The sequence below is a fragment of the Orycteropus afer genome, unplaced genomic scaffold, assembly GCF_000298275.1.
Source record: "Orycteropus afer afer isolate SDZICR_OR568_19922 unplaced genomic scaffold, OryAfe1.0 scaffold00009, whole genome shotgun sequence".
NCBI lineage: Eukaryota > Metazoa > Chordata > Mammalia > Tubulidentata > Orycteropodidae > Orycteropus > Orycteropus afer.
In genome coordinates this window covers 15,047,706-15,060,928 of record NW_006921596.1, presented here as the reverse complement: position 1 = coordinate 15,060,928, position 13,223 = coordinate 15,047,706, and the positions used below count along the sequence as shown (strand labels likewise).

Genomic DNA, 13,223 nt, shown 5'->3' with positions numbered 1-13,223 from the left:
GTGCATATATCTGTTCTTGTTATGGCTCTCACTTCTTTAGGGTATATACGTAGTAATGGGATGGCTGGGTCAAATGGTATTTGTATTTCCAACTTTTGAAGGAATCGCCATACTGCTTTCCACAATGGCGTAGTTTGGGTTTTCTTTTAATACTACAAGTGTTGAATTTTTAAATGAATGGTATAGGAAAACCTTAAGAATTAGCCTTGTGCTAAAATAATATAACTGGTGAATTCGAACGCAGTAAATGGTTTTAATGTTTTAGGCAGAAGCTTTTCTGTCCTAACTTAGTCTGAGATACAGCAGTTGATGTTGAAAGTTTTACAGTGAGCAATGGTAATCCCATTACTCTCATTCAAATTGCCATTTTAAAAAAATGAGGTTTTCTGTAAACGCTCAACTACTAACTGAAAAGTTGGAGCTTCAAACGCATGCAGAGGCACCTCGGAAGAGAGGCCTGGCAGTCTTCTTCCAGAGCATCACAGCCTTGAAAACCCTGTAGAGCAGGGTCCTGCTGTAGACACACGGGGTCACCGGGAGTCAGAATCAACTCAGTCACAACACTGGTTTAGTTCTGGTTATTCTTCATCTACGCTGTTGTCGGGTGCCATGCAGTCGATTCTAACCCCATGTGACCCCTAGTGAGAGTCGAACAGCCCCAAAGAGGCAAAGAGGTCTTTTGGCTGCATTCTTTATGGAAGGTGCTCTGGGGTTACAGTCCTAAGGCATTTGACTAGTAACTAGACAGGTAGCAGTTCAAACCCAACAGCCGCTCTGCAGAGGGAAGATGAGGCAATCTACTTCCATAAAGATTTACTGCCTTAGAAACCCAGTGGGGGTAACTGTGAGTCAGAATTGACTGGATGGCAGTGGCTTTGGTTTGGTTTGTTTTTTTTCCTTGTGGAAGGAGACCACCAGGTCAAACCACCAACCTTCCGATTAGCAGCCAGGTGCTTAACCGTTGTGCCACCAGGGCTCCTTTTAACTCCTTTAAACTCTAATAACTTAATCATTACATAAACTTAAAGTAACATATTAAAAATAGTATGTAACTATTTTTATAAGAAAAATTATATTTAAAGTATATCAAGGAAATGTTTTATTTAAAGGAATCTATTGATGATCCTATAGGGTCACTCACTGTGAGTGGGAATTGACTTGATGGCAGTAGGTTTGGTTTTTGGCTCATTGATCATATCAGGAGGAGCTCTGGTGGCGTAATGCCTAAGGCACTTGACTGCTAACCAGAAAGCTGGCAGTTCAAACGCACCAGCCACTCCTCAGAACGAAGGCTGGGCAATCTGCTTCCATAGTGATACTGCCTCGGAAACCCAATGAGGTATCACTGTGAGTCAGGTCTGACTCAACAGCAGTGAGTATGTGTGTGGATTATACCAGAAGCTCTGGTGGTACAGTGGTTAAAGCATTCATCTGCTAACCAAAAGGTCGGTGATTTGAATCTGCCAACCATTCTATGGAAGAAAAGATGAAGCTGTCTGCTTCTATAAATATCTGCAGCCTTGGAAGCCCCATGGGGCACTTCTACTCTGTTCTGTCGAGTCACTGGGAGTCAGAATCAACTCAACAGCAGTAGGTTTATCCATCCAGTCTCAGATTATCTTTTGTTTAAGTACGAATTTTCTAATTAGTGTAGCATAAACCAAAGTACAGGAAACATTTTCACTTAAATGTAATGTAAAGGGATGTGAATAGTTAACTTAAAAATAAAAAAAAACTTTATCAGAAATACTAAAAGACAAAGTCAAATGTTTGAGACTTATTTCCCTCATACTTCAGTTTATGTTGTAAAGGTCTGAATTGAAGACATTGGTTTTTTTCAGAAATTACTACAGGAGTTCTAAACCTGAATTGAATCAAATTATTTCTAAGTAATTTCATTTCCATAGTAGGAGTTGTTAAATGGGCAGTACTTGCTCCTGTGTTTTATTTAATGGCTACTGATGGCTGAGATCTAATAGTCCCTTTGTTAATACATTTCTAATTCTCTGTCCTATAGAGCATATATCTCTTAGTACTTAATAAGATACTTTATTGTATTATGAATATCCTTATGATAGTAAATCAAGGATCTTTTCCAGCTTCACTCCTATAATCAAATTTTATTAATTTATCTTTAGGTATAAGATTCCAAGATGTAGACGTAGCAGAAAGTCTACAACCCATGGTTACAAAATATGGTAACAGTTTACTTGAAGAAGCCAGAGGAGAAATCAGAAATTTGTATGTATTCTTTTCCATGGTCATTTTAGAACTTTGTTTATTGTTTGTGGCTCTTTGATCCTTTCTTATCCTTCATTTTAAACAAAATTGGGTTATGTACATATAATTTGCTCCACTAAAATACAGCCAATTCTGTAGGATAAGCACAGAAATTATATATCATGTTTTCAGTAAAATGAGGAATATTAACAATTTACCCAACTGCATTTCATGGAAAGGTTTATAGAAGAGTCGTCTTTAGTATAAACTCCTACCCCTAAAAGAACAGCAGGAAGCCCGATCATGTAGAATAATACAGGTTTTAGAGGCAACATTCTCAGGAAAACTACAGGTAATTTTTCTCTTTAGGTCCTGAATTCATTAGCTCTTTTCATGGTTTAAAAAAAAAAAAAAGGACATTGAGAGAAGTGGCCTGAAAGTAGAGTTATCTGATACATATGGATTTCAGATTTTGTTCCTCTGTGATTCTTTGGTACTACATTCTTCATCATACCATGGTTTTATAAAAGTTACTTGAGCCACATTTAATTTTCAGTTAATCAAAGCCTCATGGATTCAGTGTCTTTGAGTCACAGATGAAGGTAACGTTCTATCTCATCTACAAGCCTTCACCTGGATCATCAGAAAGAAACAATACTACCACCGCCACTGTCTGTGTCTAAATTTTTCCAACATGAGAAACATAATTAATTTCACTAAATTGTACACATTAAAACTCCTGAAATGGTAAATGTTTTTTACCACAATAAAACAATAGTAATACTGAATGAGGACCAAAAAACCTACAAAGATAGAACATGATGCTTTAGATAATAAAGACTTAAAATGATCACTTTGGGACATTTTAAATATCAGTTACAGTAATGATTAGACTATGAAAGGATAAGATAAAGATTAGATATCATCTTGTTAACTGATAATCTGCTGGAAAGCCATAGGTCATACCAGTTCTCTGAGGCTCCTTATCCTGGGCTGCCACCGGATAGGGAACAGATAAAGGCATGCCAGACACCACTAAGTTGTGTTTGGTTCTCATCTCCCTTGTTTGGATGTTGTAGGCAGATGTACATATGAAAAACAAAGCCATATAAATTATCTGAAGAGGAGATTATGGAGTAAATAGTAGGTAATCAATAAATACTTAATTGAATTAAACCAAAGTCCAGTCCATTGCCTAGCACATTATCTTATAAGAAGCATTATCTTGAATTGTTCCATATGTATTTCCAAATCAACGTATTTAATCTATGGTTTTACTATGTGCAGAGGCACTTAGCTAAAAAGTCTTAACTTTTGCTTGCTGTTTATATGGAGAACTCTTTTTGCACTGATCTTAAGTACTGCAAATTTTTTCTCAAACTACAAATTCTTATAAATGTTTTTTATTTCAGAGAAAATGTTATTCAGACACAGAGAAGCCAGATAGAAGAATTAGAGCACTTGGCTGAAGTCCTGAAAACTCAGTTGAAGAGAAAAGAAAATGAAATTGAGTTATCTCTTCTTCAACTTCGAGAACAGCAAGCTACAGATCAAAGGTATGTTAAAAACAGAAATAACACTTGGATAAGGTCACAATTTGTTTAAAATCCGTTATCATGTACCATAAAAGGATCAGGTTATCTAGTCTATTTTCAAATCATGTTTTTCTTTAACATTCTTCATGTAAGCTTATTCCAGCTCTCTAACTGCTCTCAGCAACTGCGATCTAAGGAGAGCTTTCCCTAACCTGCTCTGTTGTGGCGGCTCCTGATGACTGCACATCACCCTTGTCTTGTTTCCTCCATTCACTTGCCCCATTTGCCAAGATTGCCGAAAATTCTGATACACTTGATCACGGCTACCAAGAGAATATAGGCAACCAGGGCTCAGATGTTGGCATACCTAGAGCATAAGTCCAGGTTCATTTAATATTTTTTTTCAATCTTAAAAGGTAGTAATTCCATAATAATAATATCTGTTCTTGAGCCCAAAAAGATGCTACCTCCCCTAATATTCAAAGTTTACATCACATTCTAGTGATTGTTATTGATGATAGTATTCTCCTTGCTGCCCCTTCATTCTGATATTTTATAATGTATAATATTTCCTATTCTCCATTGCCATTTTTTGGTTCTATTTTTTGTATTTACACCGTGGCTGCAACAATGGGCTCAAGCGTAACAAGGATTGTGAGGATGGTGCAGGACTGGGCAGTGTTCTGTTGTGCACAGGGTTGCTGTGAGTGGGAACCGACTCAATGGCACCTAACAACAACAGCAGTACTTTTTTACTATTTCTTCTGCTGTACATTGTGCTGTCCACAAGACTCATCTGTCTACCACATTGTTTCTTTAATTATTTTCTTCCTTTTATGGGGTTTTTATGGATTTTTTTTTTTTAAAAAAAACCAAGCATATCCAGAAGTAAAGAGAGTAAGCATAATGAACCCTACCTGCCCATCACCCAGCTTTAATCATTATTAACATTTCCCAATCTTACTTCATCTATCCCCTCACCTTCTTTTTCCTTCAGTTAGTTAGCCCCTGATGTCATGTCTTCTTAGCCTAAATAGTATGTATCACTATCTAAAAGAAATTAGCTTTGTGGTTTTTTACATAAACACCACACCAAACAAAATTAACAGCAATTCCTTGATATCAACTAATAACCAGTCCATATTTAAACTTCTCTGAATATGCCTGTCTACTTTTCATTTGAATTAGAATCCAAAACAGATTTACACATTGCATTTGGTTGTTGCATCTTTTATGTCTTTTATTTCTCTCAATGTCTTTTTTAAAACCAGACTAACCCCTTTTTTTATTTTTCCCCTAATACATGTGACATTATGCTTATATGGCTAGATTCTTATTTATAAAAATGAAGTATAGATTTTTAGTTTTTCATTTCAGATTCAGTCTTCTTTTAATAAACGAACCTTACATGATAATATATGAAGAAGATAAGAAAAGATGTGTGATATCAGACTTGTTAGGAATGCTGGTAGTGTAGTGGATAAGGCATTTGGCTGCTGACCAGAAGGTCAGCAATTCAAACCCACCAGCCACTTTGCAGAAGGAAGATGGGGCAGTCTACTTCCATAAAGATTTATAGCCTCAGAAACACGATGGGGATTGCTACAAGTCACAATCAACTCGATGGCAGTGAATTTGGTTTTTGGTTATCAGACTTGTTAAAAAAATAATAAAGTAGGCTGAAAAATACATGAAAAAGTATATAGTTCAGAGATTTAAAATATTATAATTTATTACCCTAATAATTTCTGTTCCTAAAAAGTTATGTGTAACATTAAATTCTACAATGAAATCCTTTATATCCAGTAATATTTACATAACTTCTAAATGCAGGACAAAAGAAACATGAATTTGAGAAATCTACTTAACTTAGGGGATGTAGTGTGAACCATGGCTTTAAGGCAGCTTAAATACCTAGGAGTTATGCCTGTTTCCCTAGGGAGAAGAACTGATTTAGAGTCAACCTTCTTGGAAAACCAAGGAATAGTTCCTTAAGAGAAACAATGATGAAGGACCAGACCCCAACACTGGCTATGGTGGTCTTTATAAATTGCCAAGAGCCACATTGAAGACAGTGTCTGGATATAAAAATAATACACTTCATTAAAACCCAAGCTTGGTTCCAACCCCTGTCAGCTTTATTCAGCTGCTGAGTACAAGGTTACGAGGGATAGCTTTCCCTGTTAAATTTCTCAAATTCCCAGAATGAAAGATGGACGCTGTGTTGGCTGTTCCCTCTTCCAGAGGGATGTGATTATCTAGGAGCTTGACTCTCAGTGTTAATTGAACACCAGGAGACATCAGCATTTACACATAGAGGAGTTTACCTTGAAAACAAAACTAAACTGTGGCACCATAGCAGTCTATTTTTTGTCACATCAAGCACTAGACACAGAGGCAAAATAAATACTACAGGTAAGGGAACTTTTGTTGTTGAGGACAGAGAAATAAATCAATTTGTGCTCTATCTGGCTGATTTTATGAAATTGAAAAGTTTATTTATTATTTGCTTAGAAGAAAAGATAACCTGTAGCAAATAGTATATTGTTTGTTAAAATACAGTTGTTGAAAACCAAAGAAGTAACTTGAAATAAGAAACTTCAAGGCTTTTTTTTATGTTTACACATAGCTCAATATTTTATATGTAACAGCAATTTTTTTGAGACTAATGGAAAACTGTTGAAAAAATGTTGGGGAGGATATAAAACTTGGTATAATTTACTATAGAGAAAAATCACAAAATAGAAAACATATTTAAGCTTCTCTTCCACGGATACATTATTTCAAATTTGAAATTCTAGAAGTCTGATCTGTATGTTGTACTCCTTGTTCCAAACATGAACCTAACGTAGTTGTAATCTTCAGAGTGGTGGTGCCTGATATTTATGGCAAAGTGCCTTTTCATAGAATATTATAGAAACTCTTCATAGTATGTGTTTAATAGACCAGTTTGGTTTGGCATCAGCTTGACATAAACTTTTGGTTATCCAAAGCCCTTAATTGCTTTGAAGTAAAAGACCAGTGCTGCTCTTTTTTATTAAAATCATGTTTTTTCCTGTTGTTGTGGTCTATTTTGGAAGACTGAGTTGTGATTTTTGCATATGTTCTACATAATGCCTCATTAGCAAAAAATCTTGTATCATTTACAAGTAGCCTGAATGTCTGTGTTGTTTTGAACAAAAATCCATATTAAAATTTAAACAATATAAAAATGCACATTTTCTGCTTATTAAAAAGGAGGTCTTAAATTAAAAGCAAAGCAGTAACCAGTGAACACATGTACATAAATATTATAATCAGAATGATTTTACCTTTTATTGACTTTTTCAACTCCAAAAATATTTATACTGTCACCAAATGTGTAACTAGTTTGTACTAATTTTTTTTTTTTTTAAGTAAGTGTTACCATGTTTACCTTCTTAATTAAAAATCATGTAAGTGCTATAATGGCCCAGTGGAGGACATTTAACCCATAAATATTTCAGACAGTCTAATTTGTCCTGTCCCCTTTGGTGGACAGCACACTGTCAAATCTTCTTATAACAGAGAGGCCTTTTGCAGCTGTGCAGTATAAGACGCTCTTGGCTTTGGCACAGGTATAAGATTACTTTCTAGCACCCTAAGTTCTTCCCCAGCTTTTTAGTTTGGCAAATTACAAAGCTATAGAAAAGTTTTAAGAGTGGTGGAATGAATGCTCACCTGCCTTTCACCCCTTTGCATGTCTGTGCATGGCACAACAATCCTGTTGCCTCATGCTTATACACAGGCAGAGGAGCCCTGGGGGTGCAGTGGTTCAACTGCTTGGCTGCTTCAGGTGGGCTATTCAAACTGACCAGCTGCTTTCCAGGAGAAAGTCATGGCAGCCTTGGAAACCCTATGGCACAGTCCTCCTCTGTCCTAGTGGGTCATTAATAGTTGGAATCAACTCCAGATCAGGGAGAATGTACAAGAGAGCTCTTTTTTCTCTTTCTCTTTCTGAACAATTGGAGAGGTTTATCTGTCATAGACACTTGACCCACTGTACACTTCTAAGTATCTTCTAAGCACAAGAACATCCTCCCACGTAGCCAACAACACATTGCAACTATCACATTCATGACACTTCACAATGATACAGTAGCATCTAATACATGAGCCACATGCCCAATTGTTTCAATAATATCATTTATAGCTGTTGTTTTTGTTTGTTTTTTTAATAGCTGTTTGTGTTTTGTTTGGTTTAATCAAGGATCAAAACATCATGAAACATTTACTTGTTACATCTTTTAAGTTTCCGTTATTCTATAGTGGACCCTGTCTTTTCCAGCCCATTGAGGTTTAATTGCAGAATGCCCCTCAATTTAGATTTGTGTGGTTGCCTCACCCTTAATTTAGAGGACACATCTGGTTCTCTGACAGAAGGGTAACTGAGGCCAGTCATAACATTATTACAGTGGGGGGTGATTTGTTATTTTAAAAAATATATATTCACCAAACTCTTACTGTTTGTTTTGAATAGCTTATAAGTTGCTCAATGAAAATTATCATATTCCACTGTCTTATCATTTTTAAACTATCATCTAAGATTTCTCTGTGATGACTGCTTCACATATTCTCCTAGCACTTTTTATAAATCACAAAAATTATCACAATTGATAGCAAAAAGTATCACAGTTGAAGAAAAGTAAAACAACTCCACAAGTACAATCTTGAGTATTAAAAAAAAAAAAAAAGAAAACTCAACTGCCATCGAGTCTATTCCAACTCACAGTGACCCCATGAAGTTTCCAAGGCTGTAAATCTTCATGGAAGCAGACTGCCCCATCTTTCTTCCAGAGAGCAGCTGGTGTGTTTGAATCACTGACCTTTTGGCCGGCAGCTAAATGCCTTAACCACTGCAACACCAGAGAACCTTGAGTATATCCCATCTGAATTTAGAGACCATCTCAAGAACGGACTCGACACACTGAACACTAATGACCAAACACCAGACAAGTTGTAGGATGACAGCAAGAACATCATACATGAAGAAAGCAAAAGGTCATAAAAAAAACAGAAAAGAAGGAAGAAACCAAAATGAATACCAGAAGAGACTGAACATAGGGTAATTAAAGCATACAAAAGAATGACAACGTGAAAAAGCTGAACAGAAGATTTCAAAGAGCAGCTCAAGAAGACCAAGTAAAGTATTATAATGAAATGTGCAAAGACCTGGAGTTAGAAAACCAAAAGGGAAGAACATGCTCAGCATGTCTCAGAAGAAAAATTCAAGGCTAAAGTTACAATACTGAAGAATCCTATGGGCAAGATATGAATGACATAAGAAGCATCAAGGGAAGATGGAAGGAATACACAGAGTCACTGTACCAAAAAGAATTGGTCATTGTTCATCCATGTCAGGAGATAGCATATGATCAAGGGCCAGTGGTATTGAAGGAAGAAGTCCAATTTACACTGAAGACACTGGCGAAAAACAAGACTCCAGGAATTGACAGAGTACACTGAGATGTTTCAGTAAACTGATGGAGCACTGGAGGCACTCATTCATCTATGCCAAGAAATTTGGAAGACAGCTACCTGGTCAACCGACTAAAAGAGATCCATACTTGTCCCCATTCCAAAGAAAGGTGATCCAGTAGAATTCAGAAGTTACTCAGCAATATCAATAATAGCATACTAAAGTAAAATTTTTGCCAAAAATAATTCAAAAATGATTGCAGCAGAACATAGACAGGAAACTGCCAGAAATTCAAGCTGAATTCAGAAGAGTATGTGGATTCAGAAGAGAAATATCATTGCTGATGTCAGATGAATCTTGGCTATAAACAGAGATATCAGAAAGGTTTTTACCTATGTTTTATTGACTATGCAAAGGCATTCAACTGTGTGTATCATAACAAATTTTGGATAATATTGGAAAAATGGGAATTCTGGAAGACTTAATTGTACTCATTCAAAACCTGTACCTAGACCAAGAGGCAGTTGTTTCAACAGAACAAGGGGACACTGTGTGGTTTAAAATCAGAAAAACTGTGTATCAGGGTTGTATCCTTTCACCATACTTACTCAGTCTATATGCTGAGCAAATAATCTGAGAAGCTGGACTATATGAGGAAGAACGTGGCATCAGGATTGGAAGAAGACTCATTAACGACTTGTGATATGCAGATGACAACATATAACCTTGCTTGCTGACAGTGAAGAGGACTTGAAGCCTTTACTGAGGAAGATCAGTATACATTATATAAAGAAAACAAAAATCTTCATAACTGGACCAATAAGCCAACATCATGATAAATGGAGAAAAGTTTGAAGTTATCAAGGATTTCATTTTACCTGCATCCACAATCAATGCCCAGGGAAGTAGAAATCAAATAGTTAAACAACGTATCACATTGGACAAATATGTTACAAAAGACCTCTTTACAGTATTAAAAAGCAAAACTATCACTTTGAGGACTAAGGAGCACCTGACCCAAGCCATGGTATTTTCATTTGCCATATATGCATGCAAAAGTTGTACAGTGAATAAGGAAGAGTGCGGAAGAATTGACCCCAGTGAATTGTGGTATTGGTGAAGAGTATTAAATATACCATGGACTGCCAGAAGAATGAACAGATCTGCCTTGGTAGAAGTACAGTCTTAGAAATGAGGATGGTGAGACTTTGTGTCACTTACTTTGGTAGCATTATCAGGAAAGACCAGTCTCTGGAGAAGGATTTCATGCTTGGTCAGTGAAAAAGAGACCCTCAGTGAGATGAATTGAAACAGTGGATCAAGCATAGCAACAATTTGTGAGAATGGTGGAGAACAGGTTAGTGCTGAGTTCTGTTGTACTTGCATTCGCTGTATATGAGTCAGAGCCAGCTTGGTAGCACCTAACAGCAACAGTGTATTAGCATATACATGAGAGTGTAGGGAAAGTAAAGTTAGGAACATCTTAGATGAAGGAAACAACTGAGAGTAGTGGGAAGAAGTCACCTCATCAGAACTGAATTTGAGTCCTGGCTCCATCATTTAAGGATATTGACCAATTCTTCACTTCTTTGAGTCTCAGCATATAAAATTAGGAGATTGAAAAGGATAAGCAGTTCCTTAAACAGCAGCCACTTTTCTCCCTGTAGACATGTTTTTGAAAGTTTGCATCTACCAAATAAGTGGTATTTATTAATTTAATGAATTTATTTTGTATTTATCAAAGACTGATATTGTCAATTATTACTTTTGATAATTATGAAAAAACCCATGCTGTTACACTGAATTAGTGTAATTCTATCAGAAAAATAAAGACAAAACCAAACCTTTAGTTCACTTTTGTACCTTAATTGCTAATAAATCTACATTTCCCATTGAGCTTTGTGAAATACAGGATACAATTCCCAGATTCCTGTTATGACCGTTGCAGATCTCTATTTGGAATTCATTAAACTTGATTCTTGCTTCATCCAAAAATGGTACCCTTAAGAACATGAGCCAAAATTTGGATTCTTCCTGTCCTTAACCAGTCCTTGAGTGGCTCCCCAGTTCCATCTGAGTGTCATTACGTACATGTATAGAGCCTAACATAACTATGCCCATCCATTCCTTGTGGGTGGTGATGGTGGTTAGTTGCCAAGGAATCGATTCTGACTCATGGCAGCCGCATGTGTGCAGAGTAGAACTGCCTCATAGAGTTTGCCAAGCCTGTCTCCAAGGTACCTCTGAGAGGGTCTGGACTTCTCACCTCTCAGCTAGTAGTCAAATACTCAGAGTAAGAAAATAGTGACTTCTGATTTATGTTTTAACCCAGATCCAGAAACAAATACACAGCCACATTTTTTTCCCTTGTGGTTGTTAGGTGCCGTCCAGTCAACTCCTATTCATTGCGACCCTTGTGCAGCAGAACGAAACACTGCCCCGTCCTGTGCCAGCCTCACAGTCCTTGCTATACTTCAGCCCATTGTTGCAACCTCTTAGCAGTCTTAAACCAGAGAGCACTATTTTCACCTGTGAACTTAACTAGCAGTTTTGAGCAAAACCATTACCTTTCAGATTGGCTTTCCCCGACTACTCCAATGAAGCTTATTCCAATCAATTTATTATTAGCCTCCTGTAGTCCTGTTCAGAAGTGGCACCCTTGCTAGTGACGATTATCTGCGTACCTCTAGAAAGAAGTGTGAATGACCTACATTTCCTTCGGTGATTTGTACACAGAATGTCTACCTCTGTGTGAAAAGAAAAAAAAACTCAAATCTTTTTTTAACTATAAGATTGCTTTTAAACTTCTTGCTCAAGTTTAGTCAGCCTAAAGCCACTAAAAAGAGCCTCTCCGTTCTGGCTCATAATTATTTGACTTCGCTACTTGCCAGAATTTCATAGCCTAGCTTCTGGATGCTAATATACTCTTCTACCAAAACTAAACCAAACCCACTGCCATCAAGCGATTCCAACTCATAGCTATCCTGTAGGACAAATTACAGCTGCCCCATAGGGTTTCTAAGGCTGTGATCCTTACAGAAGCAGACTACCACGTCTTTCTTCTGCGGAGGGGCTGGTGAGTTCAAACTGGTGACCTTTCAGTTAGCAGCTGAGTGCTTAACCACTGTGTCATCAGGACTTCTCTTTTCTTCTGTTGTTGTTGTTATGTGTGCTGTCGAGTTGGCCCCAACTCATAGCTACCCCTCCTTAGGTTTACGAGGCAGTATCACTTCAGAAGTAGGATTGCCCAACCTTCCTAAATGTTAAATACTATCATATCTTAGTCTCAAAAATTGAGATACTTTTTAATTTTCCTAGTCCTTACTGTACCAAAAAATGAAGTGTCAGCTGGGGTAATGTGCCTGGAAAATGAAGTATATGAAATTTTTACTGGAGCAAAGATTTTTGCTTCTTAAGCTTCCATATTAGACTATACATTACATAGCTGCACCGAAAGTTTTTCCTTCTCCAGTGTATCTGAGGTTTTAAGTTTCTGGATTTATTATGGCACCCAGTAGCAAAGCTGGAGTCAAGTGTTTTTCAAGGCTTCCATTAGAAATTCCTTTTTCAGAGTTTATTGCTTGACTGTTTCAAATTATATGAGAGAAACTTGGCATACAAGTTGTTGAGCTGGATTACTTTTTTCAACATGAAATCTAATTTATTTCAGTTTGTTTTTAATCTAGAGATGGGCCAACCCTTCTCACAGTTTTACAAGATTTGATCATAATTCTAAGTCATATATGTATTTTCCTTTAAAAAAAAGAGAGAAAAGAAACAGCATTTTCAAACTTACTTGTTCATGGTGTTTTCAGAATCCTTGTTGAAAAATTTGAGAAACGTGTTTTTACAAAGCACTTAATTAGCATGCTAGATATCTGTTTGCAAGTCATCTCACCATGTGTAATGCGGCATGTATGAATTGTGCATGACTGTCAGAGTTCATCTGAGTGTTGCTCCATGCATTGTTCTTTCTGTTAAAATTACATCGTCTTGAAGATTTGATGTTCTCACCATATTGCTGTAGAGCA

At 36.8% G+C, this 13,223-nt stretch overlaps 1 protein-coding gene across 1 annotated transcript in view; it reads left to right on the top strand.

Moving 5' to 3' along the window:
- The window catches only part of RPGRIP1L (RPGRIP1 like), a 106,349-nt gene that overhangs the window by 8,656 nt on the left and 84,470 nt on the right, over positions 1 to 13,223 (top strand). The window contains exons 4-5 of the mRNA XM_007947092.2: positions 2,139 to 2,241; positions 3,633 to 3,776. Of these exons, the coding sequence (XP_007945283.1) occupies positions 2,139 to 2,241; positions 3,633 to 3,776 (247 nt within the window). The remainder of the gene's footprint in view (positions 1 to 2,138; positions 2,242 to 3,632; positions 3,777 to 13,223) is intronic.